The 17,629-nt window shown below is 55.6% G+C and overlaps 2 protein-coding genes across 2 annotated transcripts; one reads left to right on the top strand and one right to left on the bottom strand.

Annotated features, from left to right (window-relative positions):
• Positions 1-1,210: 1,210 nt before the first annotated feature.
• LIMD2 (LIM domain containing 2) lies at positions 1,211-3,823 on the bottom strand (the record flags this gene model as incomplete). Its single annotated transcript, XM_079547045.1, has 4 exons — positions 1,211-1,370; positions 1,589-1,728; positions 1,846-1,890; positions 3,782-3,823. 4 exons carry the CDS (start codon positions 3,821-3,823, stop codon positions 1,211-1,213), a joined length of 387 nt encoding a protein of 128 aa, XP_079403171.1.
• A 7,657-nt stretch (positions 3,824-11,480) lies between these two features.
• Positions 11,481-17,408, top strand: LOC306955664 (E3 ubiquitin-protein ligase RNF113A-like; the record flags this gene model as incomplete). The annotated part of the gene is made up of 10 exons (XM_079547001.1): positions 11,481-11,580; positions 11,866-11,942; positions 12,036-12,140; positions 13,929-14,036; positions 14,311-14,420; positions 14,625-14,731; positions 15,142-15,231; positions 16,077-16,170; positions 16,755-16,861; positions 17,320-17,408. 10 exons carry the CDS (start codon positions 11,481-11,483, stop codon positions 17,406-17,408), a joined length of 987 nt encoding a protein of 328 aa, XP_079403127.1.
• Positions 17,409-17,629: the final 221 nt, after the last annotated feature.

Below are 17,629 nucleotides of genomic sequence, written 5' to 3'. Positions count from 1 at the left end.
GAATCACTGTGGATTGAGCAAGGGGAAATCGTGCCTGACCAACCTGGTCACCTTCTGTGATGCCATGACCTGCTGGGCAGATGAGGATTACAGATCACGCGTGTGGAGGAAGGAAGTAAATAATCACTAAAAACAGACCCACCTGGGTTCACTGCATTAGGTCTCGTTAGGCTCATTAATTAGTATTGACTCCCCCATCCAAACATCACAGCTCAGCAGCTGGGGCTGATGGAAGCCAGCCCAGCTTGGAGCCAGCCATGCCCGCCTGCTGGGACTGGGCACAGCGATGGCATGGAGGGAAGCGAATGAGCCGCAAAGTGCATGTAAGCAAAAGGGCAGACAGAATTCACACGACAGTGAATTGCCTCCAAGGCTGGTCTCTGGGCTCTGCGTGGAAGCTGAATTGTGGTCACAGCCGCAGCTCAGAGCTTTGTAGCTCACTGGTGTGCAATGTGAAATCCTGAGTTTGCTCCCCAAATAACGTCTGTTTCAGCCCCAGCATCGCACGCGCATCCCCAGGAATGGTTCCTCAGTCCTGTGTGGGCTCTTTGTACAGCAATGGATCAGAGCTGACCGCTGCTCCCACCTCCCTGTGCCCCTGGAAGCACAGGACAAGAGAGGGAAGGCTTGGAAACCTTGTATTACAAAAATAAAAGAGGTGTCACGCAGGGAGCTGCACTCGGCTCCAGCGCAGAACGTACCAATGGAAGGCAAATATAAAAAAGACAGACACTGTTAAACAGTCGCAGGGCAACATCCTTAAGGCTGAACAATCCCAACTGAACTGAGCTGATGTAAACCAAAGACCATCCTTATTCAGAGCCCCAGCAAGGCAGCATTGGTACCGGGAGCTCTGCTCTGACTTACAGGCTGGGTTGGGGCTCTCAAAGCCCTCGGATCTCCTTTCCCACGGCAGCAGGCCTGGAATGTGTGCACAGGGCTGGGATTTCATAGGGGGCAAGCGCTTCTGGTCTGATCTCATCAGGGAGAGAGGGCTCTGGGCCTGGGGGCTGCACCCCGCTCACCTCTGCCCCATCCTTACCATCTGTAGGACCCCTCTAGACATCCTCAGAGGCCCCAGGAAAAGCTGAGCTGCCTCCCCTTCCCTACTGCTTGGGTCCCCTTTGCTTTACATCAGCTCAGTCAGCGCTGGCTCAGCACTGCTCCGTGCTGTCTGCTGGGCTCCAGGGAAGGGTGGGCCGTGCCCTGCTCATGCCGACTTGGTCCCGCTCTCCACTTCCTTGTGCACCCACAGCTCCTTGTGCTGCTTGCGCCCAAAGCCCTCGTCGTAGTTGCCTTTACTCTTGAAGAGCTGCTGGAAGTGGGGCTTGCAGTAGAATTCCCCGTGGAGTGCCGCGTAGCTGCCCAGGCTGGAGAAGGAGAGGGGTTAGTGGGGCTCACAAGGGCTTGGGAGCACAGGGAGAAGGGAGGAAAGAGGAAGGAACGTGCAGATGGCCCTTAGCAGAAAGGGGACGGAGGGTCCTCCCCTGCCCTTCAAGAGGAGGGCTGCAATGGGCAGCTGGGTGAAGAGCCTCCCCACACCCCATAGCTGCCAGTAAGGATCACAGCAGCACCCAGCACTGCTCACCTGAGCTTGGCGTGGCAGTGCTTGCAGCAGAAGCAGGAGTTGTGGAAGACAAATTTATCCGCCACCAGCCGCTCCATGGGGTAGACGGTTTTCTGGCAGGCAGTGCACATCTCCTTCACTTGGGCCTTCAGGCTGAAGGACTGGGCAAGGGGAAACCAAAGGGAGAGAAGGTGAGGAAAGGGGTTTGGAGATCCTGTGCCCATCCCTGTCCTTCCCACCTCCTCCCAGAGCAATCGGGTGCAGGAGAATTGCGGTACCTTGGAGCGCTGCACCGTGCTGCCTCCTGAGTTGCTCTTTGCCTCCTAAGGAGAGAAATTGAAATGGGAGTTAGGGACTGGCAGGTGAGGCACTGAGCTGCACATGGCAGCCGGCGATGGGCTCTGAAACCTGCACCAGGAAGGCACAGGGCTTCTCTGGGGTCATGGGCACAGAGCAGCCAGCTCTGCCATTCCACACTGCTCACCGAAGCTTGGATGTAGCAGCGTGCCATGGCTCTGCTTCTGTGGCAAGGTGTCACAGCATACTGGCTGCTTTTTTAGTGCAGGTAGCACACGAGCACAGACCCCAGGGTCATGCAGCTCTCACCATCTGCAGGCGGTGCTTCCTTTCCTCAACTGCCCACCAAGGCTCCAGGGCTGACATCAGCCCCTCAGCAAAGCTGAGCAGGGCAGCAGGAAACATCCCTGCCTCAACATCCCTTGGGTCTCTGCAGAGTGGCTGCAGCAGAACCCTCCCTGTGACCTACACCGGCAAACCAGCACATGCTGCCCCGGTTTTATTTTTATTGTTTTGATGTTTTTATTAACAACAGCTCTGTTTTGGCGCGAGAGGCTGCTCGTGGTTCCTTCTGGCCAACAAGCCATTGGGCTCATCCAACACTCAGGGCTCTGTAGGAGGGCTGGCAGTTTCCCTGTGCTGTATCTGGGATGCCCCTCACTGATGCAGCATGCAGTGCTGGCTGCCCCTCACCACGTGTTTTGTCTCCGAGTTCCCGTTAGCAGCCAGGCCTGCCCTCGTGCTGCACAGGAAACGCCTGCGCCATCAGCGAGACCGAAAAGCTTCCACAAGTCCCTGCAGACTGTGTGCACGGAGGGGAGAGTGGAGTTAAGGACGTGCTGGGTGCCACTCAGAGCCCACAGCTGTGGGAAGAGCAGATGCAGACTCTGAGGTGCCCAAGCCTCTGCCCTTGGGGGCTCTGAGCAAGTCTCAGTGCACCCTTAGAGGGTCCCCATCAGGCAGTGACCGCACAGCATCACCTCCTGCCTCCCTGCCCTTCCTCTGCTGCAGCTTCAGCTCTGTTTGGGCAGCACAGCCTCGTTTCTGTCCCCAGGGTGAGCTCCCACCTCGTCCTTCCCCAGCATTTCTTCTTTGTATTTTTGGAAACAGTTTGTCTAAGAGACACACAGGAAGCTCTCACTTCACCAAGCTGCCTCTCCAGACATTTCCCAGCTGCTCTCACCGCCTGAGGTCGAGGACATGATTTTCCTCTCCCTCCCACTTTTGCACAAGGCTGAAGAGAAAGCCAAAGTCAACAGAGCAGCGCAGGCAGAGAGGAGGCTCAGGTTGTGTAAAACCAGTTGCATCCCTCAGCGCCAGCAAAGCAACACAGGTGCTCTGCTGGGGTTGGGGTTCACGGGCTCCTTCCAGGCTCGGTGAGCAGCGCTAAGGAGGATGCTGAGCAGGGCTGCTGCCTCCTGTCTGCTCCCAAGGCTGCAGTGCTCTGCTGCTGCTCGTCACTTCTCGGCAGCCTCCTGGCTCCAACCAGGCACGCTATCTATTCCATGGCTGAGATATCCTCCCTCGGGGAAGGGCCATATCCTGTCCCAGCAGGGGATGTTCTCAAGCCTTTATGTTTTTCCATCTCCGATCACCCCGATCCTAAGCAGCTCGCATGCTCGCAATTGTGATCACGGAAAGCCATGGAAACCCAAACAAACAGAAAGCAACCCGAGCCGAGCGGGGCGAGCAGCGCTGGATGAGATGCACCAGAGCCTGGACAACGTGCTCAGCAATGTGCTCAGCAAACAGCACCTTCTGCTGGAACCTTCCCACCCCCCCGGTCCCGTTGTCTGAGCACAGCTGTGCCTTCAGTCACTCTAAAACACCAAGTCCTCTATGCACAGCCTTCAGCCTCTGAGAACAAACTCAACTGGCTCTGGAATTCTCATGCAAACTGCAGGGGATGCGACATACGTGAGATGGGGTTGTGCTGGCAGCTTCCGAGGCCTGGAACATGGTTCTGTCCCCTCCTCGGTGGGTTTAATCCTGAGCTTGGAGTCTGTGGGCTGATATTTCTGGGGAGGTGTTGAAAGCTCTCCTCTTGCAACACCTGCAAAGGAAATGTCAGTGGGAGCGTGGCCGGTTTCACCACCCCAACCCCACAGCTCTGCAGGAGCTGATGTGTGATATTGGCTTCCTTGTGGGGCACAAGGGTTCCTCGGGGGATCCAAGACTTCCAGGCACGCCAGATCTGGCATAGGGCTCAATGTTAGGAATTGAGGTGGGGACAGCATGCGGCTCTGATGCTTTCCCATACAAAGATATTGGGCTTGGATGGGAGAGGGACAGGAAGCAAAGTGGCAGCTGCTGTAAGCATCCTCCAAACCACGTGTGGAAGGCGGTCGGCAGGCGGTAGCAAGCTGTCAGCAGGCAGGTACAGCCTCCAGCCAGAGCTGCTGTCCTGCTGAGGCAGCAAACCCAGAGCCCAGACTGGTGCAGCCACCAAAAGATGGGTGATGCCGGATTTTAGCCTAATTTTAGCCCAGAGAAGCTTTGCTGAACAGAGCAGCTCACAGCTCAGCGGAGCGAGTGACGGAAACTTTGTCTTTTCTCAGGAGCTCACGTTGCCTTTAGGCTGAGCAACCCGTGAGGGTGAGTTTGATGCCTCCCAGCACAGCTTTAATGCAGCACAGGAAAAAAAAAAGTAACTAAAAAAAAACCACCACCTCTTTTGGTAAAAGTCGGATGAAAAGGTACTGACAGATCCTTGGGGTTTTCCCCAACTGTGCTTTACCTTCAAAACAGCCATAAAAGGTCAGGGTTGATGAGCCCTGTTTTGCACATGTGAAACAGATGGGGAGCTGAGCTCTTGGTGCAGAGGGAGGAGCAGAGTGGGGACACTGAGCCATGGCTGTGGCCTCTGAGCCCCCCGTGCTGCCCTGGCTGCAAACAGGAGCTCTGCAATGATGGAGATGTGCTGCCAATCCAATCTTCCAGTGACGTTTGCAACCACGATTTGGCTTTGGGGAATTCTTTGATCCCCAGAAAGCCCCAACACCCAGCAGCTGCCCTCAGGCTCGAGCTGCTGCAACCAAACACCCCAAATGAGCGACTGCTTTCAGAGTTCAACCACCTGAGCAGCAAAGCCAGGCTTCCAGACCTGAGCTGGGCAGCCCTCGGTGCAGACGCTTCCCAGCCCCAGCTGAGAACACAACTCCAGTTTTACCGAAATCATTTCCCGTCCTCTCTGCGGTCTGTCTGTCATTTCCTGCTCGCCATGATGCAGCGCACGCAGGCGGATGATGCTGGAGGCCATGCAGACACCCCCCACCTCCTGCCACCCCCCTCCTGGTGCAGCACCGTCCCTCCCACACCTCCAGGGTCTGCGTGGTGCACAGACCCCATGGGGAACCCAAAGAACCCACAAAGCCCCTCTGGCCCATACCCTGCATGTACCTCCAGCACGGATGCGCAGCCCTTGATCTCCTCACCTCTTTTCACCTCTCCCCGCCCGTCCCTCCAACATCTCTCCACCCCTTCCTCTTCCCCTCACAGCCCATCTTCCTCCCCTACCCCAGCTGCCTCAGTTTCCCCCGTTCCTCCAGCCCCCTCCTCCCCACGATCCCTGGCTCCCTCTGCTTCTGTTTTTCCCCTTCCCCTCTTTTCCTGCATGCAGCAGCTCCCCAATCCCATTCCCTTCAAGACCATCACAATTATCCCAACCCATATCTTGATGTTCTCCATCCAGACCCACTCTCCATGCACATACCCTTCTGCAGCCCCGTGCCCCGGTCTTTGTTTCAAGAGAGGCCCCTTTGGTCTAGCTGCCCTCCAGACAAGAGTAGATGTTGCTAAACATCCTTCCTGCCCAAGGACAGGGGTAGAAATCTCAAAGGGGAAGGGTATGCTGAAGTGATAAGGGAAACAGAGCACATTAGAGACCGCAGGAGTGTTTCTAAGAGGCTTCCAGCTGCTGTCATCACTGTTTCAAGGAGGCATTGGTCTGCAAAGGAGGGATTTGAGCCCAAAGCAGTAAACATGCTTCTGTGTGCAGAGGAACCCCCATGGCACAGGCTTTGCTTCAGGACACATTGCCACACTGATGCCAGGATTGCTGGTGCTGGAACGGCTTGCTGATTTCACGAAGACCACGTGTTATGTCTGTGACAAAGCAAGGAAGCTCAGTCCTGGCCTCCATGGTGGATGCTGGCACCACAGCTGCTAGCCCTGATTTCTCCAGACCTCCGTTCCTAAGCTCCTTCACCACCTACACACCCCAGGAAGAGGAGGACTGACTATTGACTTCTTATCATACAGCTCAGGATGGGACAAGGACCCCTTCACCCTGCAGCTTTTGTTCTTCCTGTCCTTCCTTGGAGCATCTGATGGCCCTCCAGTGGATCTGGGCTTGAGCCCAAGGAGGTGGAGCAGCCTCTGACAGCAGCTCTGGTGGCTGCAGTGTGGCAGAACTGGATCTCAGTGGCACTGGATTCAGCAGGATGCATTCAGTGCCCAAACCACCAGCTTCAGCCTGGCTCTGGGGGCTTGTTGGTGACCTCAGCAAGCTGTCTTTGACCCAGGACAGTGGGGCTGGAGGTCACCTGCAGGGCACATGCACTTGCTGCCATGGGAATACAGCAGGAGGAGTGCTGCAGCTCTGCCTTTTGGCACTAACCAAGGAGCTCTTTGGGCTGAAGAAGGCAGCATTCAGCCCAGAAGCTGCTCAGTCACAAAACATTTGTCTCACAGCCTCTCACCTGCCTGGTCCTGGGGACAGATGTAAGGACGGAGAAGCATCTGGAGTGGCCCCTTGTGGAAATTCCCCGACTCACAGGAGGATGGCATCTCCCCATAACCATGGCCTGCCTCCAACACACAGCACTGTCCCCTTCTCCTGCTCAGCATCACGGCCCTTTGCTGCCTACCAGCCTCATTTCACTGGGCCCCCAAGCAGCCCACTGCTGGCTGAGAGCCTCTCTGAAAACTGATGATGGTTTTCCGGCACAGGAAAGCAGCGTGACTGCAAAGGGTGAGAGGCCCCTCTCTGCCATATGGTTCCCATTAGCAGCCCTGTGAAGTCAGTGTTTACTGCTGGGATCACTGTGCCATGGCCAGAGGCTTTCCCAAAGACCAAGCACAGTGTGTGTGGGGGGGGGGGGGGGGAGGGAAGGATCCAGGCCCCCTCCTTCTCCATCCCAAGAAGATACCTTTTCCCCAGCAGCGTGGCATGGCTTCCACTCCTCAGAGGGGCAATCGGGCATCTCCCCCATGAAATTTGGTACTGCTGATGTCCCCATGACCACATGTAGGGTTATGCAAACACCTGCCATGGCCAACCCATGCTGTGAAACAAATCAGCATCAAACAGGCCAGCATCAGGCCAGGAACACAACACCACCAGCGCTGCTGCAGCTTCTCAGGAAAAGGGGCAGCAAGCTGCAGCCGTGGGGGGACAACAGAGCAAGTGTGGTGGTCAGGGCTCCATCCTTGGCAGACCTCAAGTCATGGTGGTGATGGGCTGGCAGTTGGACCTGATGGTCTCAGTGGTCTTTTCCAGCCTTAATGATTCCATGATTCTAAGTTGGCTTCAGATCCGGGCTCCTTGCGTGGCTCCAGGCCAACACCGGTGTTTGGGACCCAACCCAGGCTCTTGTTGCTGCGATCCAGGACAGAGGGCTCTGGAGGGAACCAGATGGGCCGCTCACGCAGCCCCCACGACCCCACTCGGCCCCACCACGCACAGCTTCCCCTCTCATCCACTTTCCATCCACGTTCCGTGCCGTCTCTTGAAAGGCTGCCAGCGGGCAGGAAATCTGCAGCTGAAATGCTGAGGGATGCTGACAAGGAATAGTTGTGGGGAGGAACAGGGCTGCCTTTGTCAGGGCAACAATGGAGGACCCACACGAGCCAGGGAAGCCCCTGCCCAGCCATTCTGCTCTCCTACCTTCAGCCCTGGGAGCACCAGGTCCAGCCATGCCCTGAGGATGCTGCTGGGATCCATCTGTTTTCCAGCAGTGGGAACTGAAGCACAGAGCAGCCCATCCCTTGGACTAAAGCCATGTTTTATGGCATCCATTAAGCATCATGAAGGGAATCTCTGCTCCCTGGGTTCAGCGATCTCATTCGGAGAGAGTGGACGAATGCAGTAGGGAGCTGCTACGTGGGGGAGAGGAGATTCTTTTCCAGGCAGAGAAATCTCTCTCATTAGAGCCAGATGATAGAGCAGGCAGCAACAACAGGTTGGGAGGTTCAGATTGGGCATCAGGCACAAATGCTTCATAAGAAGGAAGACTTGGAAGCTCTGCAGCATGGTACTTATTAAGTGCAGTACACGCGAGCACAGTTACAGCAGTTATGCCCCTTCCACCCCCTTCTCAGTTCTTCCTTAGCCTTAGAAGACTTCCCCCTCGTCCTACCCAGAAACTCCACCTCCCAGTTTCCTACCAACATGTTCATCCCTTTACTCTTATTGTGGAATTTTGCTCCCATTTTGCCTCCCAAAAGTACTCATGGCCTATCAGCCTCCTCTTTTTTGGCCACGAGAAGCCAATCCCTTTAATCAGTTCCTATAGGAGAGGTTCTCCATTCCTACACCAGAGGAGGGCTCAGACCTTTGCGTCCTGCTTGGACCCCTTCCCTGGCAGCACACAGCAGTGCTGATGCACTCTTCCTCTGTCACCTCTGCACTGATCCCAAATGCTCACTCTCCTGCAGTGCCCTCCGCTCGCTGGCCATATGGAGTGGGCTTTGGGCAACCAGAGGAGTGAGAAATATATTGTGTGTTTAATGATTGCAATAATCCCTTCACCCAGATTTAACGTTTTCCATCCCAGAGCTTTGCTAATAGCTAGGTAAGCTCTGCAACGCTCCCAGATGGCAGATGAAAAGATGACTTCAGTGGAAAGCCAAAGGCAGAGATGGGAACATGGCAGCTGCCTGACAATGGGCTGCAAGAGCTGAGGATGGGCAAAAAGGAAAAGGAAAACCCCTCGCAGCTGGGCTGAAGGGACTGCCTGCAGGCTCACAGACCTGCAGGAGGAAACCACCAATGGAACTCCCTTCCCTAATGAGAAGTCTCATGGGACTTTGGGGACCAAAAAAAGACACTTTTGTTGTGAGCCTTACGGAAACGAAGATGCACGCAATCACTGCGCACCCCGTGCTGAGGTGGACCCTGACTGCTCAGCTGGGAGTTTGCTTCCTGCGGGACCCCATGGGGAGAGGACAGCAGCACCGAGGCTGTTTCAGACTATACTACATCAGTTACCCTGCCATTATTTTTTAATCAGCATTAATAATGCTGCAGGCATGTTGTCCCTGGCCCTAAATACGCAGCAGCTCAGCTGGGAGAGCCCTCGTGTGATGCTTTCGGTGCACAAAGCCCCATTTCTGAAGCATGCTGCCACACAACTCCAGTGTACCAAAACAGATGCCCAACCCATCAACAGAAACCAGTTGAAAACCAATAAAAACATCATCTATGTGGTATCCTAGCTGGTCCGAGAGATCCTAAGGGATTATAAGGATCAGATCTTCCCTTTACCCAATGGTTACAGCACAGGGCTGCCACCTGGGGCTGATCCCGGCTGTAGTTCTTGGGTGACAACATCTTGGTTTGGTTTTTTTAATCCATTCCCTTTCTCTCTACTGAAAGCAGAGCTGCTTCCCTTTGTGAAGCCCTGAGGGGGTCCCCAGCTGCTCAGGGCTATGCCAGGGCTGGGGGTGCATTCAATGTTGGGATCAAATCTCACAGTCATGCAACAGCCTCCTGAGAGGGTGATGGAAGACCTGTGGCTGGAGGGATGTAAAGCTGGATGGGTGCTGGGAGACACAGCATGGAGAGGCAGCAGGCAGCAGCCAAGGCGGGGGGGGAAGAAGGGGGGGTATAGGGGAGCAGGGATCTAACAGGTTTTCTTCTATCTTTGCTCAATCTGCTCAGCTTAAGCAGATGGATCTGTCCAACCCCACCACACCCCCGAGCACGGGATGCAGCACACAACAAAGAGGGAGTTCAGCACAGCTGGGGAGCCCCAAAATGCTGCACTCCCCCCCACCAAGCACCGCACTCCCAGACCCTATTCAGTCCCTTCCCCACTCAGCACCGGGTGCAGATCCCTCTCCTCTTCCTTGCCCTCCCAACAGAATCCCAACCCCAAAAGGCACCCAGTGCCCAGACAGCATCCCCCGCATGCTCCCCCACCCTACAGTCCCTCGACCGAGCTGCTTCCCGAAGCAAAAGTTCCTCTCTGTGGGGTCACGCATGCATTTTTCGGGGGGCAAAAACCCCCACCTGCTGCATGACCCCGGCTGGCAGCGCTGCTCTCGGGGCTCCCCACCTGCAGCCCTGCCTTCTCCCCATCTCCCCATTTCCCCATCTCCCACCCCGCTTTGTTCCCCTCCCCCATTGTTCCCGACAAACCCAAACCCAAACCCAAACCCACCATACCCCCGGGCTCCGCCGCCGAGGAGAAGGACTCAGCCCTCACCGCGCTTGGTCGGTCGGTCGGTCGGTCGGTCGGTCGGTCGCCTCTGTCCCTTCCGCGCTCAGGCGCGCTCCGTGCGCGCTCCCCCCGCCGCCCCGCAGCCCCTTTTATCGCGCGGCCGCCGCGGCGATTGGTTCCTTGCGCGGTGCGGCTCCGAGCGCCGCTCCTTTGTGTGCAGCCGCCTCTCCCTCACCCGGCGGCCCCCCGGCCCCAAAACCGCACCGCCGCCCCCCACTCCCCGCCCCCCCCACCCTCCACCACCCGCCGTGGATGCGGTGCTGAGCTCGAGGCCACGAAGGCAGCGGGCTGCGGATCCCCCCCAAGCTCCGCACGGCCGCCCCTCAGCGAGCGGAGCGGCGATGGTGGATGGGGTTTTGTTGGGGTCGGGGTTTTGTTGGGGTCGGGGTTTCGCCTGAAGAGGGCGAAGGGCGGCACTGGGCAAAGCGGGGGCAGCGGAGCAGGGTCGGGAGCGCGGCCCCGAGCTCCTGTTAGCCGCGTGCGCGCGCAAAGAGCGGCGATCGACCTCGGTGCAACGCATCCTTGCCTGGCGGCGGCGTTCACCAGGAGGGGAGGTGCGGCGTATCGGTGCCGTCGCTGCGTGGCCGTGCAGCACCTGCAGCGTGGAGGCTTCGCTGCAAATGGAAGAAGGAAACTCGCCGGGCCGGGCTGCAGCAGCGCGCCTGGCTTGCGGAAAGCGGCATCCGCACACACGCACACGGAAACATGCGTGCACGCTGACACTCGTGTGCCGGCACTCCCGTGAAAGTGCACGGTGCGTGCATGCCGACGTGCTCGTGCGCCTGGACGCTTGTGTGCTCCACACGCGTGCACGCTTGGCTATGTGCACACGCATGCTCGCGCACTCACGGATGCATGCTGAAGTGCTCGTGCACATGCAAACGCATGCACGCGCGTGCACGTGGGGGGCGCGCTCACGCACACACACCGGTGCACGCGCACCCCAAGCCGTTGCTATGGAGACGCGCGAGTTCCCCGGCAGCCCGGCAGCCCCCCGGCAGGGGGAGCGGCTCCTCCTTTCTGCGCCCTCCCTGCCTGCAGGGGGCGCCCTCCCTCGCCCTGCCCCCAGGAGCCGCCGCTCTCCCCGCGGCCCGAGTCCTCCCGGCCAGCAGGGGGCGCTGAGCCGCGTTGAGCCGCTCTAGGGCCGCTCTGGCCGGCGGCGACGGCGCAAGATGGCGGAGGAGGGTTCTGTGTGCAGCTTCGTCTTCAAGAAACGGGGTCTGGCGGCGGGTAGAGGCCGGCGGAAGCGGCCCAGCAGCGACCAGGAGCAGGGTGAGGGCCGTGGGGGCTGCCGGGGGCGGTAGGCGCTGAGGCGGCCCGTTACGGTGCTCGGGGGAGGCGAGGGAAGACCTGCTGACGCCCTGGGCCGTACTGCCCCTCAGCCAGGCTCGGCCCTGGGCTGCTGGGCCGTGTGGGTGAGGGGCGCTGCGGCGGCCGGGCCTCCGTGCCGGGGTGCCGTTCGTTATCCTCCCGCAGAGACGCGGGGATCCGCCGCCCCCTCTGCTCCGCGGTTCGGCCCCCCCTGGCGCCCCTTAAGCCTCGCACTGTGCCCCGCAGAGAGCAGCGGTGAGGAGGGCAGCACGGTGGTGCGGAAGGAGCGGCGGCGGGAGGCCCCCAACCCCATGATCCAGAAGGTGAGGAGCCCGCGGGGCACTGCGCCGGCCGGGGGCTGTGTGAGGCTCGTTTGTCCCTCACAGCCACTGTCTGTCTGTCTGTTTGCCCTTCAGACCAGGAGGTGCACAAAGGAGCGGCCCTCGTACGCGCTGAGCAGCAGCGATGAGGATGATCCATCGAAGGAGATCGGAGTCACCTACAGATCAACAAGGTCGGCGGTAAGGACTGAGCACGGGCTGAGGTCGAGGGGGCTGGCTGATCTCAATAATCTGCTTCTGCAGATGTGCAGTCAGCTCGTCTTGGTTTTGATCCGTAGATGTGTGTCCCTACTCTCCTAACACACAAGTGTTTTGTGCTAGGTTTATTCTTCTGATGTACTGCATCCTCAGGAGTTCAACTAGGAATTCAGAGGGCTGGAGCACCTCTCCTATGAAGAAGGCTTGAGGGAAATGGGATTGTTTAGCTTGGAGAAGAGAAGGCTGTGGGGAAACCTCATTGTGGAGCATATAAACAGGAGGGGAACGGCTGTTTAAGAGGGTGAATGGTGATAGGATAAGGGGGAATGGCTTTAAACTGAGACAGGGGAGGTTTAGGTTGGATATTAGAAGGAATTTTTTCCCCCAGAGGGTGGTGAGGCACTGGAACAGGTTGCCCAAGGAGGCTGTGGATGCCCCATCCCTGCAGGCATTCAAGGCCAGGCTGGATGTGGCTCTGGGCAGCCTGGGCTGCTGGTTGGTGACCTGCACACAGCAGGGGGTTGGAACCAGATGATCACTGTGGTCCTTTTCAACCCAGGCCATTCTATGATTCTATGAATTAAGGTTGGTCTTTCCCTCTTAGAAGTGGGAATTAAAACCCCAAGGTGCGACTGGAGTCACACAAAGTGTTTGGGAGAAGGGGCACCAGAATCAGATTTGCTCAATTGTTGGGGCCGTATTTTCAGTTTTATAGCACCTTCCTCCATAAGGTATTCACGTAGCATAGAATGTACTCCCATCTTTATTCTTGTGAGTAGTAATAGGGTAAATGCTTTAGAGGGAGGTCACTGTTTTCTTAGGATTGAGGGATGGGGAAACCTGAGGGCCTTGTTAACAGTTGAAGTGGAGAGAAATCACTATTTTTAAGTTTTTGACACAGCTGAAAAAATGTTCTTCCCATTGGGTTTTTCTCAAGCTCTCTTCTTCATCCAGTGAAATTGTGTCCATCAGTAAGAGTCTCGTCGAGATTTGCGTAGAACTAAAAGCAAGGACCAGCATTTGCTGCGTTGATGCTTTTTATTCCTCCCCAGATTTGCTTCCTTACTCTCAGTGTCTCCATTTTTTTCTCTGTAAAATGGGAATAGCGTCCAGCTCTCCTCAGTCAAAGATGCAAGGTCAGACTGAGGTCTCATTATCACATTAGAGATCAATATGAAGGCTCATGCTGTAAGGAGGAAGCCAAGGCAGGGCAGCATGTTCTTAGGAGGAGGTGGAGGCTTTTGGTGTGTAAGTTGGATTTGTTTTTAATTTGAGGCTGGTAGTAATTATTCTTCGGTTTCTGTGCAGCTGAAGAGCTGACAAAACCTAGGAGGAGGTGTCTGTTCACTGTGTTCAAGAGGAACCAAAAACCAAATGGATTAAAACTGAGCGCAGGCTGCTGGGTTAAAAGTTCAGATGAAACATGCTGTGTGTGGGCTGGGCGCTTCATGACTGAAGCGTTGAACATGGGAGAGCTGAGATCAGTTTCCAGCTAACACAAGATGAAGCTTGAAGGAATAAAGTGGGGACCAGTGTGTCCTGACTTTGCAAGCTAAAACCTGGGAGCAGCCAGTAATTAGCATCCTGTCTTCCACAAGCACTAGGCTGGATTCATGCTGGCAGGTGCTAAGAGAAGTTAGAAACTGCTGGAGGGTGAAGCAGGCCGTGCCCAGCACTTGTTCAGTCACTGACCCACCTGATAGCCCAGGGGCTTTCTCTCTTGTACAGCCTCTCTTTCTACTGTTGTCACAAGTTGTTCTTGCTTTTCAGAAACCTGTTGGCCCAGAAGACATGGGGGCCACAGCAGTGTATGAACTGGACACAGAGAAGGATAAAGATGCCCAGGCCATCTTCGAGCGCAGCCAGAAAATCCAGGAGGTCAGTCAGCCTCACCTTCACGAGTTAACGCTGTGCAGGAGGAGTGTGTGTGCTTAACTCATCCCCGTTTGCATGCCAAGAGTTTGAGTCTTTTCTTCCCTGCTAATTTGAGAGGCCAAAATGTTGCCTGTGTAAATGGAACTCCTGGCATTATCGATTTCTTGGTATTAAGGGAGGCATGGCCAGAAAGGGAGATTGGTATTGGAGAGGTAAAAGCTGGTTTGTGACATGAAGCTCTTCTGCCCCTTAATTGCCTTTCTTTTTTCTTTTCTAGGAACTGAGAGGAAAAGAAGATGATAAAATTTACCGTGGTATTAACAACTACCAGAAGTATGTGAAGCCCAAAGACACATCAATGGGAAATGCCTCTTCAGGAATGGTCAGGTAGGGTGGGACGAGCCTGGGATGGGGGGAACCACAGAGAATTTCAGGCATTGTCCCCAAAGGCATTTTTCTGGGGCCGAAATGTTGCTGTTTTTGCCAACTTGTTCCTATCTAATGAGTCCGGTGTCTGGTTTTGGCCGGGCCCCCAGGGCCCTTCTCCACTGCAGTGACACAGCTGGCCTGAGCCTTCTCCCACCCTTTCAGAAAAGGACCCATCCGTGCTCCTGAGCACCTGCGGGCCACGGTGCGGTGGGATTACCAGCCAGACATCTGTAAGGACTACAAAGAAACGGGGTTCTGCGGCTTTGGAGGTGAGTGGGCATTGCCTGCAGGTGAGCACGTGCTGCCCCTGATCTGCAGAGGGATCCAACCCAGTGGGGTGACCCCAGGTTTGTGGCACTAAGTTACTGATTCACGGGCAGAGTTTGTGTTTCCTCACCTGAGGTTATGTGGGGGTGGGATTTCCTGGTCCTTATCCCACTTGCCACGTGGGTGAATGCTGGAGCTCTTGCTGTGGCATGCAGAGCATGATGCTCGTGGCCTGTTGATCCTGAGAGGGCAGTGTGGCCTGCTCGGTCCTGCCCTGGAATGTAGGTGCGTGGAGAAGCAATCAGGTTTCACCTTGTGCTGGCAAATCTCAGGCTGCCCCTGCATGAGGTGACCTGTGAACAGCTGGGCAATGGGGGAAGATTGTTCATCCCTTCTCCTTTATGCTTTTCAGACAGCTGCAAATTCCTCCACGACCGCTCAGACTACAAACATGGCTGGCAGATAGAACGGGAACTGGATGAAGGCCGCTATGGAGTCAATGGTACAGCACAGCCCCTCTGCTCTCCTGCTCCCTGAGCTAATGGTGCACGAGGCCACAAGGTCCTGCCTTCTCTCATGTCGGAGAGTGAATGTGACTTACAGACTTTGCTGTCTCAAACTGCACAAGCAATGGGTCGATTAGATGGAAGGAATTCCTCATTCCACAAAGCTATGGAACTCCCTGCTGTGGAATTACCTTAGCACCAGTAACCACTGCCAGTGCTGAGCAAATCTGCTGCTTTCAGATTCCCACTGACTGCTACCAGGGAGGACTATTTGCTCAGTCTATACAGAATATAGCAGTCTGCTATTGTATGAATCCCAGCAGCAAGCAGCGTGGAGCTGGGGAGGTAGATAGAACCATTTCCTGCAGCACAGGTGCCCAGGAGCTAGAATGCTTTCATGCCTCGTCACATCCCTATTTCTCACTCAGAATCCATATCTGTGGCCCAAGGATGCAGCTGAGTGTTGCTTATGAACCCCTGTGCAGTTCCAGGAAAGGGGATGTTCTGTGAGTTGGAGTTAAAGAGTTTAATAGCAGCTGTTTTGGAAAGAAATGTGAAAAATTGGAGGATCTGTCTGTTTATAGCAGCAAGTGGGTGTCAGAAAATGTGCTCCTGTGAGGTGAGCAACAAGCACATTGGCTCATTAGACCTAATTATATCTCAATCCCACACATGTTACTGACATCAGCGACACCCAGATGCTAGAACTCTGTTGTTTCCAGCAGAGATTCAATCCCACCTGCTGTACTTTTTCTCCATGTTCCATATTTCATGCCCCGTGCATCTGCTGGCCTGGCTGCTTCCTCTCTTGATCCAGTCTGGTTAACTTTCTTTTGTGCAGATGAAGAAAACTATGAGGTGAGCAGTGATGAGGAGGATATGCCTTTCAAATGCTTCATCTGCAGAAGTTCCTTCAAGAACCCCGTGGTCACCAAGTAAGTGAGGGAGCCAAACATCTGCGGTGGGTTGAGTCCTCTGGTCAGTCGGCCATTCTAACAGGTTGCAAACACTGTCATTGCCTACATGCTGGTGGGTGGAGCATGCTTGTTTGCTTCTCTGGGGGGTGGGGAAAGCCTCTGCTGTGCAGGGAGTCTCCTAACTACATCTCAAGCATCTCCTTGAGGGATCTCAAGCCTTTGTTGTCCAAGCACCTTTTAGATTTCCATAGATGCTGCCTGATGGCATCACCTTGCAGCAGCCACACTGCTGGCTGTCCTGACAGGTGCCTGCTACCTCCATGCTTCCTCCAGGGAATACCACAGCCCGTCCACTATAGCACTTGTACCGTGCTGTCTCTGGGAGAGCTGGCTGATGGCTGCGTGCAGACATTCAGCAGCAGTGAAGCAATGCTGAAATAGCTTTTATGAGTACGGCAGAGAACACAGGACTGATGCTGCATAGGAAGCTGTGCATCCAGCTTGCTTTTGCATCCCACAGGGCTCAGTGGTCAATTATTTCTGACTCCTGGATGCAGCAGTTGTGTGTGGTGACAGGCACTGCCATCTGTTTCTCCATACAGATGTAGGCATTACTTCTGTGAGAGCTGTGCCCTCCAGCACTATCGCAAATCCCAGCGCTGCTACGTGTGTGACAAGCAGACCAACGGAGTCTTCAACCCAGCAAAAGGTAACAGCCAGCTGTGGGAAAGAGGGCTGCTGATGTATGCTCACAGCTTTTGGCCCGGCTGCAAGTTGGAGCTCACAGGCAGAATTTCTCTCAGTGCCTGGAGGCACCACATCAGGGCCTGGGTGCCTCCACAGGTGTAAAAAGAGCATTTGTGTTTGCCCAGATGAGGAACGTGGGGAGACTGATTTCTGATGAGGGTGCTGGGAGTGCAGACAGTAGCTTTTCTGATATTGTTGTTTGCAGGTCAGTAATCCACTGATAGAGCCTGGTGCTGTAGCATCTGAAGCCCCGGGCTCAGCACACGGTGGTACATCCTGGTTTAGTCTTTGTGTAGGAAAGTGATTTTTGGTAGGTGCTTCAGTTCCTGGAGAGCTGTGTTGGCAGGTCTTGGACAGCCAGCTTTGCTGTTGGACATCCCTCAGACCTGGAGTCTCATTGTGCCTCTTCCTGCTTTTCAGAGCTCATGGCAAAATTGGAAAAACACAAAGGGGAGGAGGAAGAGGAGGAGGAGTCAGACCACTCAGACCATGGAGAAGACCCGCACTAGCAGAGCAGTTTTGTATGGAGCCAAATAAAGTTTTCATGGGAACAAAGCACTGATCACAGCACCCTTGGGCAGCAGCTGCAGCCATTGGTCGCTCATCCAACCAGGGGTCGTTAAAATGGGGGCACAAGTGGTGCCAGCCTTCATTTGCTGCTCTGTGAAGGTACAGGACAGAAGGGGGGAGTGGAGAGTTGTCCTCTGTGCCAGCAGTGGGACCACATGAG

The sequence above is a fragment of the Tetrao urogallus genome (assembly GCF_951394365.1).
Source record: "Tetrao urogallus genome assembly, chromosome: 26".
NCBI lineage: Eukaryota > Metazoa > Chordata > Aves > Galliformes > Phasianidae > Tetrao > Tetrao urogallus.
This window is presented reverse-complemented; position numbering and strand designations above follow the sequence as displayed.